Source organism: Callithrix jacchus, chromosome 1 (genome assembly GCF_049354715.1).
Source record: "Callithrix jacchus isolate 240 chromosome 1, calJac240_pri, whole genome shotgun sequence".
Lineage (NCBI taxonomy): Eukaryota > Metazoa > Chordata > Mammalia > Primates > Cebidae > Callithrix > Callithrix jacchus.
The window spans coordinates 141239259-141253604 of NC_133502.1; the positions used below are offsets into that span (position 1 = coordinate 141239259).

At 51.8% G+C, this 14346-nt stretch overlaps 1 protein-coding gene across 9 annotated transcripts; it reads right to left on the reverse strand.

Annotated features, from left to right (window-relative positions):
- Nucleotides 1–1911: 1911 nt before the first annotated feature.
- On the reverse strand, nt 1912–13797 carry MYORG (myogenesis regulating glycosidase). 9 transcript variants are annotated; one of them, XM_078370893.1, is made up of 3 exons: nt 13717–13797; nt 9155–9269; nt 1912–8875 (listed from the first exon to the last, which is right to left on the reverse strand). In XM_078370893.1, exon 3 carries the CDS (start codon nt 8810–8812, stop codon nt 6668–6670), a length of 2145 nt encoding a protein of 714 aa, XP_078227019.1. In that variant the 5' UTR covers nt 8813–8875; nt 9155–9269; nt 13717–13797; the 3' UTR covers nt 1912–6667. The 9 variants fall into 9 exon arrangements, with proteins under 9 accessions (XP_078227019.1, XP_035164194.1, XP_017829696.1 ...); XM_035308303.3 differs by lacking the exon at nt 13717–13797 and adding an exon at nt 13445–13561 and having other exon boundaries at nt 1912–8870; XM_017974207.4 differs by lacking the exon at nt 13717–13797 and adding an exon at nt 13445–13561.
- Between the last annotated feature and the right edge of the window lie 549 nt (nt 13798–14346).

Genomic DNA, 14346 nt, shown 5'->3' on the forward strand with positions numbered 1-14346 from the left:
TCTGGAGCCAGATCCAGGGTCAGATCTGGGGAAACAACGACGAAAACCCATCGCTTGGGCTCATAGAGCAGGCTTGGATGGCGCTCAACCCATTCATATGGTGTTGGAAGGGAAACACTCTCAGGAATAGAGGGTCTCAGAACAGAGGGTCACAGAATGGGAGCCTAGGCCCCAGTCCCAGGCTTCCTATAATGGCCACTCAGTTTTTCCCTATTACTCCCGAAGAAGGGAGTTCCCCATTTATGCATATCATACCCACCGCCCACCAGCCCAGGGGTAGAATGAAGGCTAATGAGGAATTATGGCTATGACAAAGTTGCTGGAAGCTCCACAGAGGAGGGTCAGCATCCGCCCCACCCTGCCCAGATCCAGATGTGCAGAGAGAGATAAACTTGGAATGTGCAGGGACAGGGGACTGGACAAGGCTGGCAAGAGCCAGAGTTCCTGGCACCCTGGGGAATTAGGAATAGGGGTAGCTGGCAGCCCAGTTCTTTTTTCTTTCCCTAGCTCCAAGAAAGACCCTCGTGAATCCTGACATTTCAGCACACCCTCCCAATTTCTTGAATCCTTTTTGAGAGTCAGTAGGGAAAGGGGAAACACTTCTCGGCATAGAATCAGGCCTACTTGGTGGCACCTTCAGAGATGCACATTTCAGCTAGCTCCCATCCTTGGAGGTATACAGCCTGGCATGGGCCATGCTGTTGAGAGGGGTGAGTTCTGGGTCTGAGATTCTAGATCCCGGGAAATAGGACACCAGGGTTCTAGTGCCACCGTGGTTACTCATTTTCCATGATCTCAGGCCAATATCCTCCTCTCTCAGGGCTTCTGTTTGTTCATTTGTGCTTTTGTGATTAATGGGGTCAATGGCAGAAACCAGACTAGAAACCAGATCCCAAGCTTAGGACCAGTTTGTTGGAATTTGGCTAGACAGGCTGTGCAGTCTGGCTTTTTCCCCCATTCAGGCCGACAGGCACTTCTGCCTGCCTTCAATGCCCTTCTAAAGAGTATTCCTCCTCCAGGGAAGCCTCACAGATTATCTTCTTCCTCCCCATGTCATACACTGCTTGTTCTAGGGCTGTCCAATAATACTTGTTGCAACTATGTAAATGATGTGTAATTTGCACTGTCCATTACATTAGCTACTAGTCACATATGGCTGTTGAACATTTGAAGTGTGGCTAATATGCCTAAAGAACTGAATTTTAATTAACTTTAGAAGTAAATTTAAGAAGCTATATGTGGCTACTGACTACTATATTGGACAACACAGGTTCTAGCCACAGTTTTTCTCTCTTTGTTCCTTGTTTATAATAGTTTATAGGAGTTACCATTTATTGAGCACTTACTCTTTGCCAGTTTTTGCATAAGTGCTTTATACACCTCAGTGAATCCTAGAAATTCCATTTTAAAGATGAAGAAACCAAGGTTGGGTAAAACTTATTTCAGGTTGCATAGAAAGCTGGAGAACCATTCAAATGTGGGTCATGTTCTCCAGCCATTAAAGCAACTTTCCAGGGCCCAACCTGGGGTTCTCTTTCTACACTAACTCTATAGCACATGTTTGGACACCAGGCCTGGGGAGGCTTATCAGTGAGTATCAGTTGGTAGATGGTACATGCTTGATGAAAAGGAGAGAAACTAACTCAACTCCCATGCAAGTCCAAAATCCAGCTTTCACTTTCCATCTCCCAGGGGCCTAGGAATCCTGGCTGCTGACATCCCACATTCAGGTATCTCTCTTTTTGCCTTTCTCCTGGACTACAGTGTCCTTTGGTCACAAACTCAGAGCTCAACTGGGTGCTATGTGCAGAGGGTTGGGGAGGGGGTGTCACAGGCAGGCCCAGAGAAAACCATCCAGGCTGAGAGCTGGGTTCTAGAAGGATCCTTGTTTTTAATCAACAAAACAAGAAATAGTATTATAATAACTACCTTTTATTGAGCACCTACTTTGCGCCAGGCACTTTACATACATTTGTGCTTATAATTCTTACAACAACCTGGGGAGGTAGGCATTATTATCGCCATTGTACATATGAGAAAACAGAGGCTCAGCAAGGTTAAGCAGCTTGTTCAAGTTAACAGAGCTGATAGATGAGTCATAGAATCGGTACTTGAGTTGTGCATCTGTGAGGGGCCCCAAAGCTTTCTTCAGGCATTTTTCACACTGAGAAAATAAAGAAGGTACATGAGTGGCGTATTGGTCCACTTTCACACTGCTGAAAAAGACATACCCGAGACTGGGTAATTTATAAAGAAAAAGAGGTTTAATGAACTCACAGTTCCACGTGGCTAGGGAGGCCTCACAATCATGGTGGAAGGCTAAAGGCACATTTATATGGCAGCAGGCAAGAGAGAATGAGAGCCAAACAAAAGGGGAAACCCCTTATAAAGCCATCGGATCTCATGAGACTTATTCACTACCACCAGGACAGTATGCGGAAAACTGCCCCCATGATTTAATTATCTCCCACAAGGTCCCTCCCACAATTACAGGAGCTACAGTTTAAGGTGAGATATGGGTGGGGATATAGCCAAACCATATCATTCTCTCCTTGTACCCTCCCAAATCTCATGTCCTCTCATTTAAAAATCAATCATGCCTTCCCAACAGTCCCCCAAAGTCTTTTTAAAAAATTTTTTTGTTTAAAAATTTTTAACATTAGCCAGCAGCTTCCAAGGGCAGACCAAAGTCTTAACTCATTTCAGCATTAACTCAAAAGTCCACAGTCCAAAGTCTCATCTGAGACAAGGCAAGTCCCTTCTGTTTGTGAGCCTGTAAAATCAAAGGCAAGTTAGTTCTTCATAGGTACAATGGAGGTACAGGCATTGGATAAATACACCCAATCCAAGGGGAGGAGTTAGCCAAAATGAAGGGGAAATGCCCCGTGAAAGTCTGAAATCCAGGCCGGGTGCGGTGGCTCACGCCTGTAATCCCAGCACTTTGGGAGGCCAAGGCAGGTGGATCATGAGGTCAAGAGAGCAAGACCATCCTGGTCAACATGGTGAAAACCCTGTCTCTACTAAAAATACAAAAAAAATTAGCTGGGCATGGTGGCGCACACCTGTAGTCCCAGCTACTCGGGAGGCTGAGGCAGGAGAATTGCCTGAACCCAGGAGGTGGAGGTTGTGGTGAGCTGAGATCATGCCATTGCACTCCAGCCTGGGTAACAAGAGCGAAACTCCGTCTCAAAAAAAAAAAAAAAAGTCTGTAATCCAGCAGGGCAGTTAAATCTTAAAGCTCCAAAATGATCTCCTTTGACTCCATGTCTTACATCCAGGTCACACTGGATGCAGGAGGTGGGTTCCCATGGTCTTGGACAGATCCACCCCTGTGGTATTACAGGGTATAGCCTACCTCTTGGCTGGTTTCACAGGCTGGTGTTGAGTGTCTGTGGCTTTTCCAGGTGCATGGTGCAAGCTGTCAGTGGATATACCATTCTAGGGTCTGGAGGACAGTGGCCCTTTTCTCACAGCTCCACTAGGCAGTGCCTCAGTGGGGACTCTGTGTGGGGGCTTCAACCCCATATTTCCCTTCCAGATTGCTCTAGGAGAGGTTCTCCATGAGGGCCTCATCCCTGTAACAAACTTCTGCCTGGACATCCATGAATTTTCATATATCCTCTGAAATCTAGGCAGAGGTTCCCAAAACTCAATTCTTAACTCCTGTGCACCTGCAGGCTCAACACCATGTGGAAGCTGCCAAGCGTTGGGGCTTGCACCCTCTGAAGCCATGGCCCAAGCTGTACCTTGGGCCCTTTGATCCATGGCTAGAGTGGCTGGGATGCAGGGTACCAAGTCCAGGACTGCACACAGCATGGAGACCCTTGGCTGCCCACAAAACCATTTTTTTCTCCTAGGCGTCCAGGCCTGTGATGGGAGGTGCTGCTGCAAAGGTCTCTAGTATGCCTTGGAGACATTTTCCCCATGTCTTAGTAATTAACATTTGGCTCCTTGTTACTAATGCAAATTTCTGTAGCAGGCTTGAATTTCTCCTCAGAAAATTGATTTTTCTTTTCTATCTCACTGTCAGGCTGCAGATTTTCTGAACTTTTATGCTCTGTTTCCTTTTGAAAACTGAATGCTTTTAATTGCACCCAAGTCACTTCTTGAATGCTTTGTTGTTTAGAAATTTCTTCTGCCAGATACCCTAAATCATCTCCCTCAAGTTCAAAGTTCCACAAATCTCTAGGGCCAGGGAAAAATGCAGCCAGTCTCTTTGCTAAAATATAGCAAGAGTTCCCTTTGCTCCAGTACTCAACAAGTTCCTCATCTCCATCTGAGACCGCCTCAGCCTGGATTTCATTGTCCATATCATTATCAGCATTTTGGTCAAAGCCATTTAACAAGTCTCTAGGAAATTCCAAACGTTCCCACATTTTCCTGTCTTCCAATCCCTCCAAACTGTTCCAACCTCTGCCTGTTACCCAGTTTCAAAGTTTATTCCACATTTTTGGTTATTTACAGCAGCAACCCACTCTATTGGTACCAAATTTACTGTGTTAGTTCATTTTCACACTGCTGATAAAGACATAACCAAGACTGGGTAACTTATAAGGAAAAAGAGGTTTAATGAACTCACAGTTCCACTTGGCTGGGGAGACCTCATAATCATGGTGGAAAGGCACATCTTACATGGTGGAAGGCAATAGAAAATGATAGCCAAGTGAAAGGGGAAACCCTTTGTAAGATCATCAGATCTCATGAGACCTATTCACTACCACCAGAACAGTATGGTGGAAACTGCCCCCATGATTCAATTATCTCCCACCAGATCCTTCCCATAACATATGGCAATTATGGGAGCTATAATTCAAGATGAGTTTTAGGTGGTGACAAAGCCAAACCATATCAGGTGGCAAAAGGATACATTCTCTAGGGGTTGGGGGATTGGTTCTGCTACCAGAGCTGTTGATGGAAGCTGAAGTCCACCCTGTTTCCCACCTACCTGCTCTGGCATGCCACTTTTCTCCAGACTGAGCTGCAAAGTCAGAAAAAACTCACTCCGCTGAGGTTGCTCTTCTCAGAAAGAGAAAATGGCTGGCACGGTGGCTCATGCCTGTAATCTGAGCACTTTGGGAGGCCGAGGTGGGTGGATCATGAGGTCAAGAGATCGAGACCATCCTGGCCAACATGGTGAAACCCTGTCTCTACTAAAATACAAGAAATTGGCTGGCCATGGTGGCAGATGCCTGTAGCCCCAGCTACTCAGGAGGCTGAGGCAGGAGAATGGCTTGAACCCAGGAGGTGGAGGTTGCAGTGAGCCAAGATTGTGCCACTGCATTCCAGTCTAGTGCTTGGTGCCAGAGCAAGACTCTTGTCTCAAAACAAACAAACAGCCAGGCGTAGTGATATGTGCCTATAATTCCAGCTATTTGGGAAGCTGAGGCTGGAGAATCGCTTGAATCTGGGAGGCAGAGGTTGCAGCAAGCCAAGATTGCACCATTGCACTCCAGCCTGTGTGACAGAGCAAGACTCCATCTCAAAAAAAATAAGAAAGAGAAAATGGCTGACATGAAAGACCGTCCCCTGTCTGTTTATTGGTAGTTATCAGTGTGTGCATGTACCTTGTGTTCAGAAGCAGCACAGATCACCAGAATAAGCACATCACTCCCTTCTAGACCACACCCCAAGCACATGTGCAGGGAGTGAGGCAGCTGAGGAATTCTGAAAAGGCTATTTATTTCCTACCAGAGTCCCAGGGAAACCGCCTGGGAGGAGCCTGACTCAGCAATTGGAACCTCAGATTTGCTCCATGCCTCCTTCCTCCAGATTAAACCAGCCTCAGAGAGGTTGTGTTCATTTCATAGATCAGGGACTCACGATGCTAATTTCTCTCTCTCTCTCTCTCTCTCTCTCTCTCTCTCTCTCTCACACACACACACACACACACACACACACACACACGGTTAAGGCACGAAGTCTGGCCTGCATGGATCTGCAAGTCTGTTCCATCAGGCACATCTGGCCCAGGGCTGAGCCTATATTTGTACACAAATGGATTAGTGCAGTATTAGGACTCTCTTCATAAATAGGGAACATGATGATGGCTCTGTGCTAAGCCTAGTCCTCCTGTTCCCTGGGAGGGGACCTCTTGCCTCCTTGTCAGTTAGCCAACACCTTCTCTCCAGCTGGGCTGGGACCAAATCAGCCACAGTTCAGGTGAGTGTTGGGAACTAAGGGCCTGGCTTCCAACACTAAGAAAGCATACTTTCTAAGTGTGGTGAGGGCTATTTGGGGACCTTAAATAAGATCAAGTCCCCACCTCAGATGGACAAAGACGGCCACCAAGGCCAGGATGGAGAGGTTTCTCTTTGTGCTTTTAAATCCCAACCATGTGTAACAGGAAGAGAGCTGACCTTTTTCCTCTAAGCTCTCTGGCTCCCACCCCAGGCAAGAGGCTTCTGCAGACCGGTGTGAGTGTAGTGGTGGTGGGGGCGGGGGGGGGGGCAGGGCACAGTCAGGATTGTGTGTTGCAGCAGGAGATTGCTTCAGTGCCCCCTCCCCAGACCCCACCTTCAGAAGCTGGTTCCATCACATTTAGGTCGGCAGCCACTTAATGGGTGGTATAAAGGTGGAAGTTCCTAGGAGTACACAGTGCGGGTGCGATGGAGGGTTCGAGGTCTGCATGAAGGCTGGGGGATGTGTGGTTCCCGGGCCCTGGGCTGGGTCAGGACGCCCAAGTAAAGTAGGCGACCTCATCCAGGTCGACCGGGTAATCGGTGAGCAGCACCGGCGTCTTGTCGAAAAGCTCGCCCTTGTAGCTGCGCCACTTGCCTGCGGGCAAATAGACATCGCGCTCCTGTTTGCCCGGCTCCAGCACCGGCGCCACAAGCAGGGTGTCCCCAATAAGGAACTGCGAGTCAATGCGGTGAGCTGTCTCGTCGCCGGGCGCTATCCACCAAAGGGGGCGCACGATGGGGTCACCCGTGTCGGTGACCTCGCCCGCCAGCTCAAGCAACAGCGGCGCCACAAGCGAGGCCCGTAGGGCTGCGAACTTCTGCGCGATGGCCACCACTTCCGCGTCGTAGCGCCAGGGCGGGATAGAGAACTGCATCGCGGGCATGAAGGCGGCCACTTCTAGCCAGCGAATGTAGAGCTCGCGCTCGGGCACGTCGCCGCCGGCTGTGCGCTCGGGCACGGCGTTGCCGCCCACCATATCGGGTAGGATGAATGGGTAGCCCAGCATGCTGACAGTGAGCACCGCCGGGATGAGCGAGCGCAGCCCCAGGTCGTAGCCCCATACCGAATCGCGATCTACCAGGCGGAAGAAGCAGGAGATGTTCTGTGACTGGTAGCCCACGCGCACCTCCGCCAGCGAGAAGAAGGGCAGCGCCATCTCAGTGTAGCGCCGGCTCCAGACGCTGGGGTCCGGCAGCGGCCGGTAGGTGCTGAAGTCCCGCGGCAGGTAGCTGACCTCGCCCGCGTCGAACTTGAAGGAAACCACGGAGTAGCGAGACCGCAGCCGCCGCAGGTGTCCCTGGAACCAGTCGCGGGCTTTCGGGTTCGTGAAGTCGAGCACGGCTCCGATGCCATTCCACCAGCGCACCAGCGCGGGCAGCCGGCCCGTGGGTTCGCGCACGAACAGCTCGCGCTCCACGCCCTCGCCAAAGCGCGACGAGTTGTAGTTGACAAACGGGTGCACCCAGAGCGTGACGCGGAAGCCAGAGTCGCGCAGGCGGCGGAACATGTCGCTGGCATTGGGGAATTTGACCTCGTCAAAGTCGAAGTCGCCATAAGCGGGTGTGTACATGTCGTCGATTTCCAGGTGGCTGCTGTTGAAGCGGTGCTGGCGAATCTGTTGTGCAAAATGCAGCACCTTCTCCTGGTCCACGGCGCGCCCGTACAGCGCCCACGTGGACCAAATGGGGTCTCGGAAGGCCTCGGGCGCTGGCACCCTCGAAGGCTTGTTGAAGTAGCGGCGCACCATGTACTTGTGGATGGAGGTGACGTCCGAGCCCACGCACACTCGGTAGCTCAGCTCCGGCGCTGCGGCGCGGCCGGCCGCAGGCTTGTAGGGCGTGTCGTGGTAGCGTGCCTGCAGCCGCAGCGAGCGCTCTGTGCCGTTCCAGCCCAGGTGGAAGGGCACTGAGTCGTTGACTTTGATGGCGGCCGCGCGTGAAGATAGCCAGTAGCGCTCAAGGATGCCCCCAAACGCGGCGTCGGAAGAGTAGACATCGCTGGTGACGAAGGGCTGGGGCTCCTGCTGGCCGTCCAGGCGGATGGGCCAGTGTTGCGTCCTCATCTCAGCGCCACCATACCAGTGGGCCGCCACGTCGCCCAGGAACATGGTGTGCTCGACCGCCCTGCCCTGTACCGCCTCCTCCCAGCGCACGCGGTAACACATGACCGTGTCTTTGGGCCGCACCGTCTGGATGAAGAAGTTCAGAGGCCGCCCGTCGGCCGTGAGCGAGCAGCCCAGCAGAGCGCCGTCGCGGCTGCAGGAATCGAGGTCCAGCGCGCCGGAGCGGAAGGCCAGGCGGAAGACTTGCTCTCCCCTCTGGTTGCGGATGGAGAAGCCGCCAGCGTTGAGGTCCAGCAGCTCTGCGCGAAGTCGCTCCGCCTTGCGTAGGGAGACGCTGTAGTAGCACCAGGCCACCACGGCGGCCAGCACTAGCAGCAGCCCCAGGACCGCGGAGCCCAGCAGTGGCTTCAGCTCTTTGGAAGGCTTGGGTTTGGCAGGCGAGAAGTTGTCGGGCAGAAAGGTGTACATAGCTGCAGCTGCGATGGCCTCCGGATTCTGAGGATCTGCGTAGCGGCCAGGCCGGCGGTGGCGGGGGTAGGCCTGGCTCTTCTCCTGAGGGTTCTGGAGCATTAGTGGCCTGCTAAGAAAGGAGCGGGCTGTGCGGCCATCTGACGGAGCTCATCTCAACCTGCTCTGAAAGGAGGAGAGAGAGATGGAACTGAGCTTTTTCATCCCATGTTATTTCCATTTGCTGCCGCAAGCTAAGAAGAGGTGTATAGTTTGGGAAGATGAATACTGGAACCTGAAGGCTTGACGAGTGGCAAAGGTGAGACTCTTACCAGGACAATCTGTGTCTAAGCCACCCTTTCTCATGGTTCCTAATGCTTGCCCAAATTAGGACTCTGTGACTGGGGAGCGGGGCATGTGCTCGGAGATGGCAGGCATCCTCATTTTTCTAGTGGAGAAACAAACCTTGAGAGGGTCAGGAAGCTTTCCAGGATCACAGGGTAAACGAGGCCTCCCCGTATCACACATGGCGGCGTTTGGGCTGAAGAGACGGGGACGGAACTGGAAAAGTCCTGCTCTCCTAGAGGTGTGGATGGCCAGGGTGAGAGAGAGGAGATGGTTCAGCCAGCCTCTTGAGACTTTCTTTCTTTCTCTCTCTCTCACTTCCTTCCTTTTTATTTCTTTTCTCTCTTTCTCTTTCTTTCTTTTCAGATGGCATCTCCCTCTGTCACCCAGACTGGAGTGCAGTGCTGTGATATCAGCTCACTGCAACCTCTGCCTCCTGGGTTCAAGTGATTCTCCTGCCTCGACCTCCCAAGTAGCTGGATTAAAGGCACACACCACCACACCCAGCTAATTTTTTTTATTTTTGGTAGAGACGGGGTTTCACCGTGTTGGTCAGGCTGGTCTCGAACTCATGACCTCAAGTGATCCACCCACCTTGGCCTCCAGATGTGCTGGGACTACAGGTGTGAGTTACCGTGGCTGACCACCGCCCCCCACCCCAGACTTTTTTTCTTTTTTTCTTGAGTTGGAGTTTTGCTCTTGTTGCCTAGGCTGGAGTGCAGTGGCACGATCTCAGCTCAACGCAACCTCCACCTCCTAGATTCAAGTGATTTTCCTGCCTCAGCCTCCCGAGTAACTAGGATTACAGGCATAAACCTGGCTTTTTTTTTCTTTTTTTTTTTTTGTATTTTTAGTAGAGACAAGGTTCCTTCTTGTTGGTCAGGCTGGTCTCAAACTCCCGACCTCAGGTGATCCGCCCGCCTCAGCCTCCCAAGGGGCTGGGATTATAGGCATGAGCTGCCACACCTGGCCTCCTTGATACTTTTAACAGGGTGGTAGGCTAGCTTCCCTGTCCCCAGAGGGTGAGAGGAGGGAGGAAGGGAGAACAGCTCAGAAATGGGTTTTTATCTTGAGTCAAAAGCCAAATGAAATCTGGAGATTAAAGAAGACACCTAAAGCCAGACTCAGCCCAGGGCCTGTTTGGAGGGAGGTAGGACTGGGACATTAGGGTCTGGGGCAGGAGCCTGGCATGGGAGGCCAGTTGTTTCTCACATCTGCTTCTCTTTGCCCTCAAGCTCACCCGAATCTCAGCCATCCATTAGCAAGTCCATTTCCCTGCTCACCTTCCTGCTGTCCTCCAGGCACCACATCTGTGGGCCAGCTACTTCCTAGCTCTGTTTCTACCATTCACCCACTGTCCTGTTTCTGTCATAGTTTGGGTGCTGTCACTTCTCCCCAGTATTACTGTATTATTATTCCCCCAATAGGACTCTCTGCTTCTAAATTCTTTCTTATCAGTGCCTTCTGATCTCAGCAACCATAGTGATTTTTGTAAAGCACTTATCAAACCATGTCTGTTCCTAGCTTCAAGAGCTGCTCATTACTGCAATGATGATTTTTTTTTTTTTTTTTTTTTTTTTGAGATGGAGTCTTGCTCTGTAGCCCAGGCTGGAGTGCAGTGATGAGATCTCAGCTCACTGCAACCTCTGCCTCCAGGGTCCCAGTTCAAGCAATTTTCCTACCTCAGCCTCCCAAGTCGCTGGATTACACCATGCCTAGCTAATTTTTATATTTTTTAGTAGAGATGGGGTTTCACCATGTTGGCCAGTCTGGTCTTGAACTTCTGACCTTGTGATCCACTTGCCTCAGCCTCCCAAACTGCTGGGATTACAGGTGTGAGCCACTGTGCCTGGCCCATGATGAAATTTAAAAGTGTTTGCTTTGCATTAGAGGCTCGAGGCATGATGTGTTTTCGGCTACCATTCTGACTCCATTTCCAGCCAGGCCTATCTTGTGACTACCAAGCTCGTTTCTCCCCCAGCCTAAATCCTTTAGGCCACCTGCTCAAGAGATTTCACTCACCTAGCTCAGACCAACACACCTCCTCCACCTACCTGCTCTCCAGGGATCTGACACCCATCACTACCCCTAACACACATAAACTCTGACACGCTATATGCTAAACATCCAGATATGAGGCCATGCATGGTGCTTATGCCTGTAATCCTAGCACTTTGGGAGGCCAAGGAGGGTGGATCGCTTGAGCTCAGAAGTTTGAGACCAGTCTAGGAACATGTCGAAACCCTGTCTCTGCCAAAAATACAAAAAAAAAAAAAGAAAGAAAGAAAAAGAAAAAGAAAAACATTAGCCAGGCGTGGTTGCACGCACCTGTAGTCCCAGTTACTTGGGGTGGGGGGAGCTGAGATGGGAGAGTCACTTGAGCCCAGGAGGTTGAGGTTGCAGTGAGCCGAGATTGTGCCACTTCACTCTAGCCTGGGTGACAAAGTAAGACCTTATCTCAAAAAAATAAAAAAAATTCCAGATACGACTGCAGGGAAACACAGGCTCAGGGGAAGAAGCGTGTCCCAGTCTGTGATTCAAGGCCACCAACTGTACCTGTCCAAGGCTTTAGATCAGAGTCCAACAAAGAAATAGTACCAGCCAGGTGCACACATAGGCATATACACAGCCAGCCAGCAGTTGCCCAACTGCTCCAGCTCGGGGGAAGAACAGAAGACTGGCAAACAGTAATTAACCTCCTCCCAGATGCCAGTGTCTGTCTCTAAGTCCCCAGGGACTTCCAAGGAGATGCCGGAACTACTCAGATTTTTCACCTCCCCTATGCAGAGACTCTGAAGAATGCAAGGTGTGGAGCAGAATTTGATCCTGAATGTCAATACACAGCTCCTCCCAGAGGCACTCCCCACAAGGTGCTAGCTCAGGGCCTCATTCTCAGTCCCTCTGCCCCCAGTTGCTTCAGTTTGTCAGCCCTAGCTGGTCTTTAACAGACTCTTATTCCCTTCCTCTCAGCCTACAATGACTTAGCTTTCATCCCTATTCCTATATAGATACAGTTCTTCAGCCTCCCAAAGTGGAAAACTCCTCCTGGAAAATGCAGCCAGTGGCCTTTAGCTGATGCCCTCAAGCGGAGCAGAACCCAAAGAAGGCCTTAGGTGGCTCAGATCACACTTTTGAATTTATATTCATTCATTCAATACAACCAAAGCCACATTCTGGGCACCAAGGAAATAAGGAGAGAGAGGGTCAGTATCTGAAGAGAGAGACCTCATCCTCAAAACTTTCATATGAAGTCAGCCTATCTCATGAGCCCTGGAGGCATGAAGAGGCCACCAAAGTGGGTTCAAAAGCCCTTTCCAACAGTTAGGTTCTGTGAATCTTAATTTTCCAGGATCTGAGGTTCTTTGATGAAAGACAGAAGCCCATAGGCCTGGGCACCCACCCACCTCAGGCACCATGATAGTCTCCCAAATGCCACCACAGCATCCAATTCTATCAAGTGTGATACAGCAGACATAGCTACAGTGTCCATTTTACAGATGAGGAAATGTGGCCCAAACAGAAAAAGGAACTTGTCTGAAGTCTGCCAGGTAGCAAGGCTGCCTGGATCTAAAATCCCAGCTCAGCTCCCCATAGCACAAGTTTTAGGAGGAGATAGGAGGTAATGGTCTGACCTGGCTGCCTGAATGCAGTAGCAGAAAGGAGCCCTATGGCTGAGCTGGTGGAACTGGCTTCCGTCAGATGGACATAGCATGGTGAGGCCTGTCTTTTCAAGGGCTGGTGCTGCTGCTTGCTCCATGCCGACGAGGGCCTCTTAGGTGCAGCAAAGAGGGCACTTTTAATGGCATCTAGTACCTGGGCTTTGGGGGAGGAACCTTGTGGTTCTGGTGCTAACAGTGGCACCAGAGACCTCTGTAATCTGCCACCTCCGCCATCTAGCCAACCCAAGGCTAGTGCTAGCAGGTGGAGTTTGCAGGGCGGATCTCCCTGGGCTTTTCTCCTGCTGAGCCTCCCCACTGTACACTCAACCTCAGTCTTGGCTACCACAGCTAGTTTGGTCTGAGCGGGAGGGCCCCATCCTGCTCAACTGAGGGGAGGCCATTCCTAGTAGAATCGTTAGCTGGACACAGTTCCCAGTGGGGGATGGAAATGTCAAAGGCAACTCGATCCGGCTCATCTCCCTCTCCTGCTCCGCGATGGGATCCGCGGGATCGAGTGACTGCCTACACAGCCTGGAATACTCTACATCCCCCCTCAGCACCCCGCCCAAAGCCCGTACTGTCCAGAGGGACCAGCCGAGGTCAAGGGACCTGTCGCCCTAAGGGAATCGCGGCCGTGGGATGGGCCCAGGTGTCCAGGCTCGCTCCACCCATTCATCGGTGGGAACGAAAGTTCAGAAATCGTGCTCCCTCAGTAGCTCCCCGTCCCCCACGGCCCTTCCGCTGGGCTCACCCACTGCAGCTACAGCCCGGCAGAAGTAGGGGGTGAAGGAGCTTCCCGCCGATCCCCTCCGCTTGAGCCAGAGTGGAGCTGCCGCCGCGCCGCGCGGGGTGCTGCCTCGCAGGACACAGCTGAGCCCCTCCTCGGGCCCCGCCCTGGGGCTCCTCGGCCACGCCCCTGTCATCCAGTCTCGCCTTGGGCCTCAGAGTCCAGCCCAGCCCCTGGCGTTCGACCTCTCCTCCCAGATTATCCCGCGGACCTGAGGCCCTGCCCCTCAGCCCCACCTTCCTCTCACTGCTCTGTGCTCTGCCCCTGGCGTTACAGGCTTGCTCAGTCCCGCGACCCCCCGGTTCCGCACCCCACCCAGCGGGCCCCCGCCTGCTGGGCTACTGATTACCCGCAAGCGGGCGGGGCTCAGCCCCGGGCCTGCTGGGACATGTAGTTCTGCAGAAAGGATCAGCTGCGGAAGGTTGGGGTTCTTGGGCCCCTAAGCTAGGTTTGGAATGAGGATGAGAGGGAGAGAACCTCAGGGTAAAGGAGCAGAGCTGGCCTTTGGAATTCCTTCCTTCCCAGTTTGGGCAGGGTATACCGATATAACGTTGTACCGTCGTAAGGGTATAACGCTCTCACAAGCCCTCAGTTTTGCTATATGGAAAAGGGGTGGCGGAATTCTGGGAATATCTCAGTGCCCAATGCAGGGTGCTTCCAATCAAGGGCTCCACGAAGGGAGCTGTAGTTCCAGCCAGCCGGAAATCCAAGTTGTCGGTTCCCACCGGACCAAACCAGAGGTGTCCGAGGGCAGAGACTGAGAAGACCGGTTTCTGCTTGGTGTTTTACAACGTAACCCGTCTCCCTGACCGCCACCCCAGACTAGTTATTTATAGGGTCCAGTCCCTCCTCCTAGTTACAGCCTT

Bases quoted from the DNA above. Each gene is read 5' to 3' on its own strand.
- MYORG (XM_035308313.3), bottom strand. From the start codon at position 8,812: ATGCTCCAGAACCCTCAGGAGAAGAGCCAGGCCTACCCCCGCCACCGC.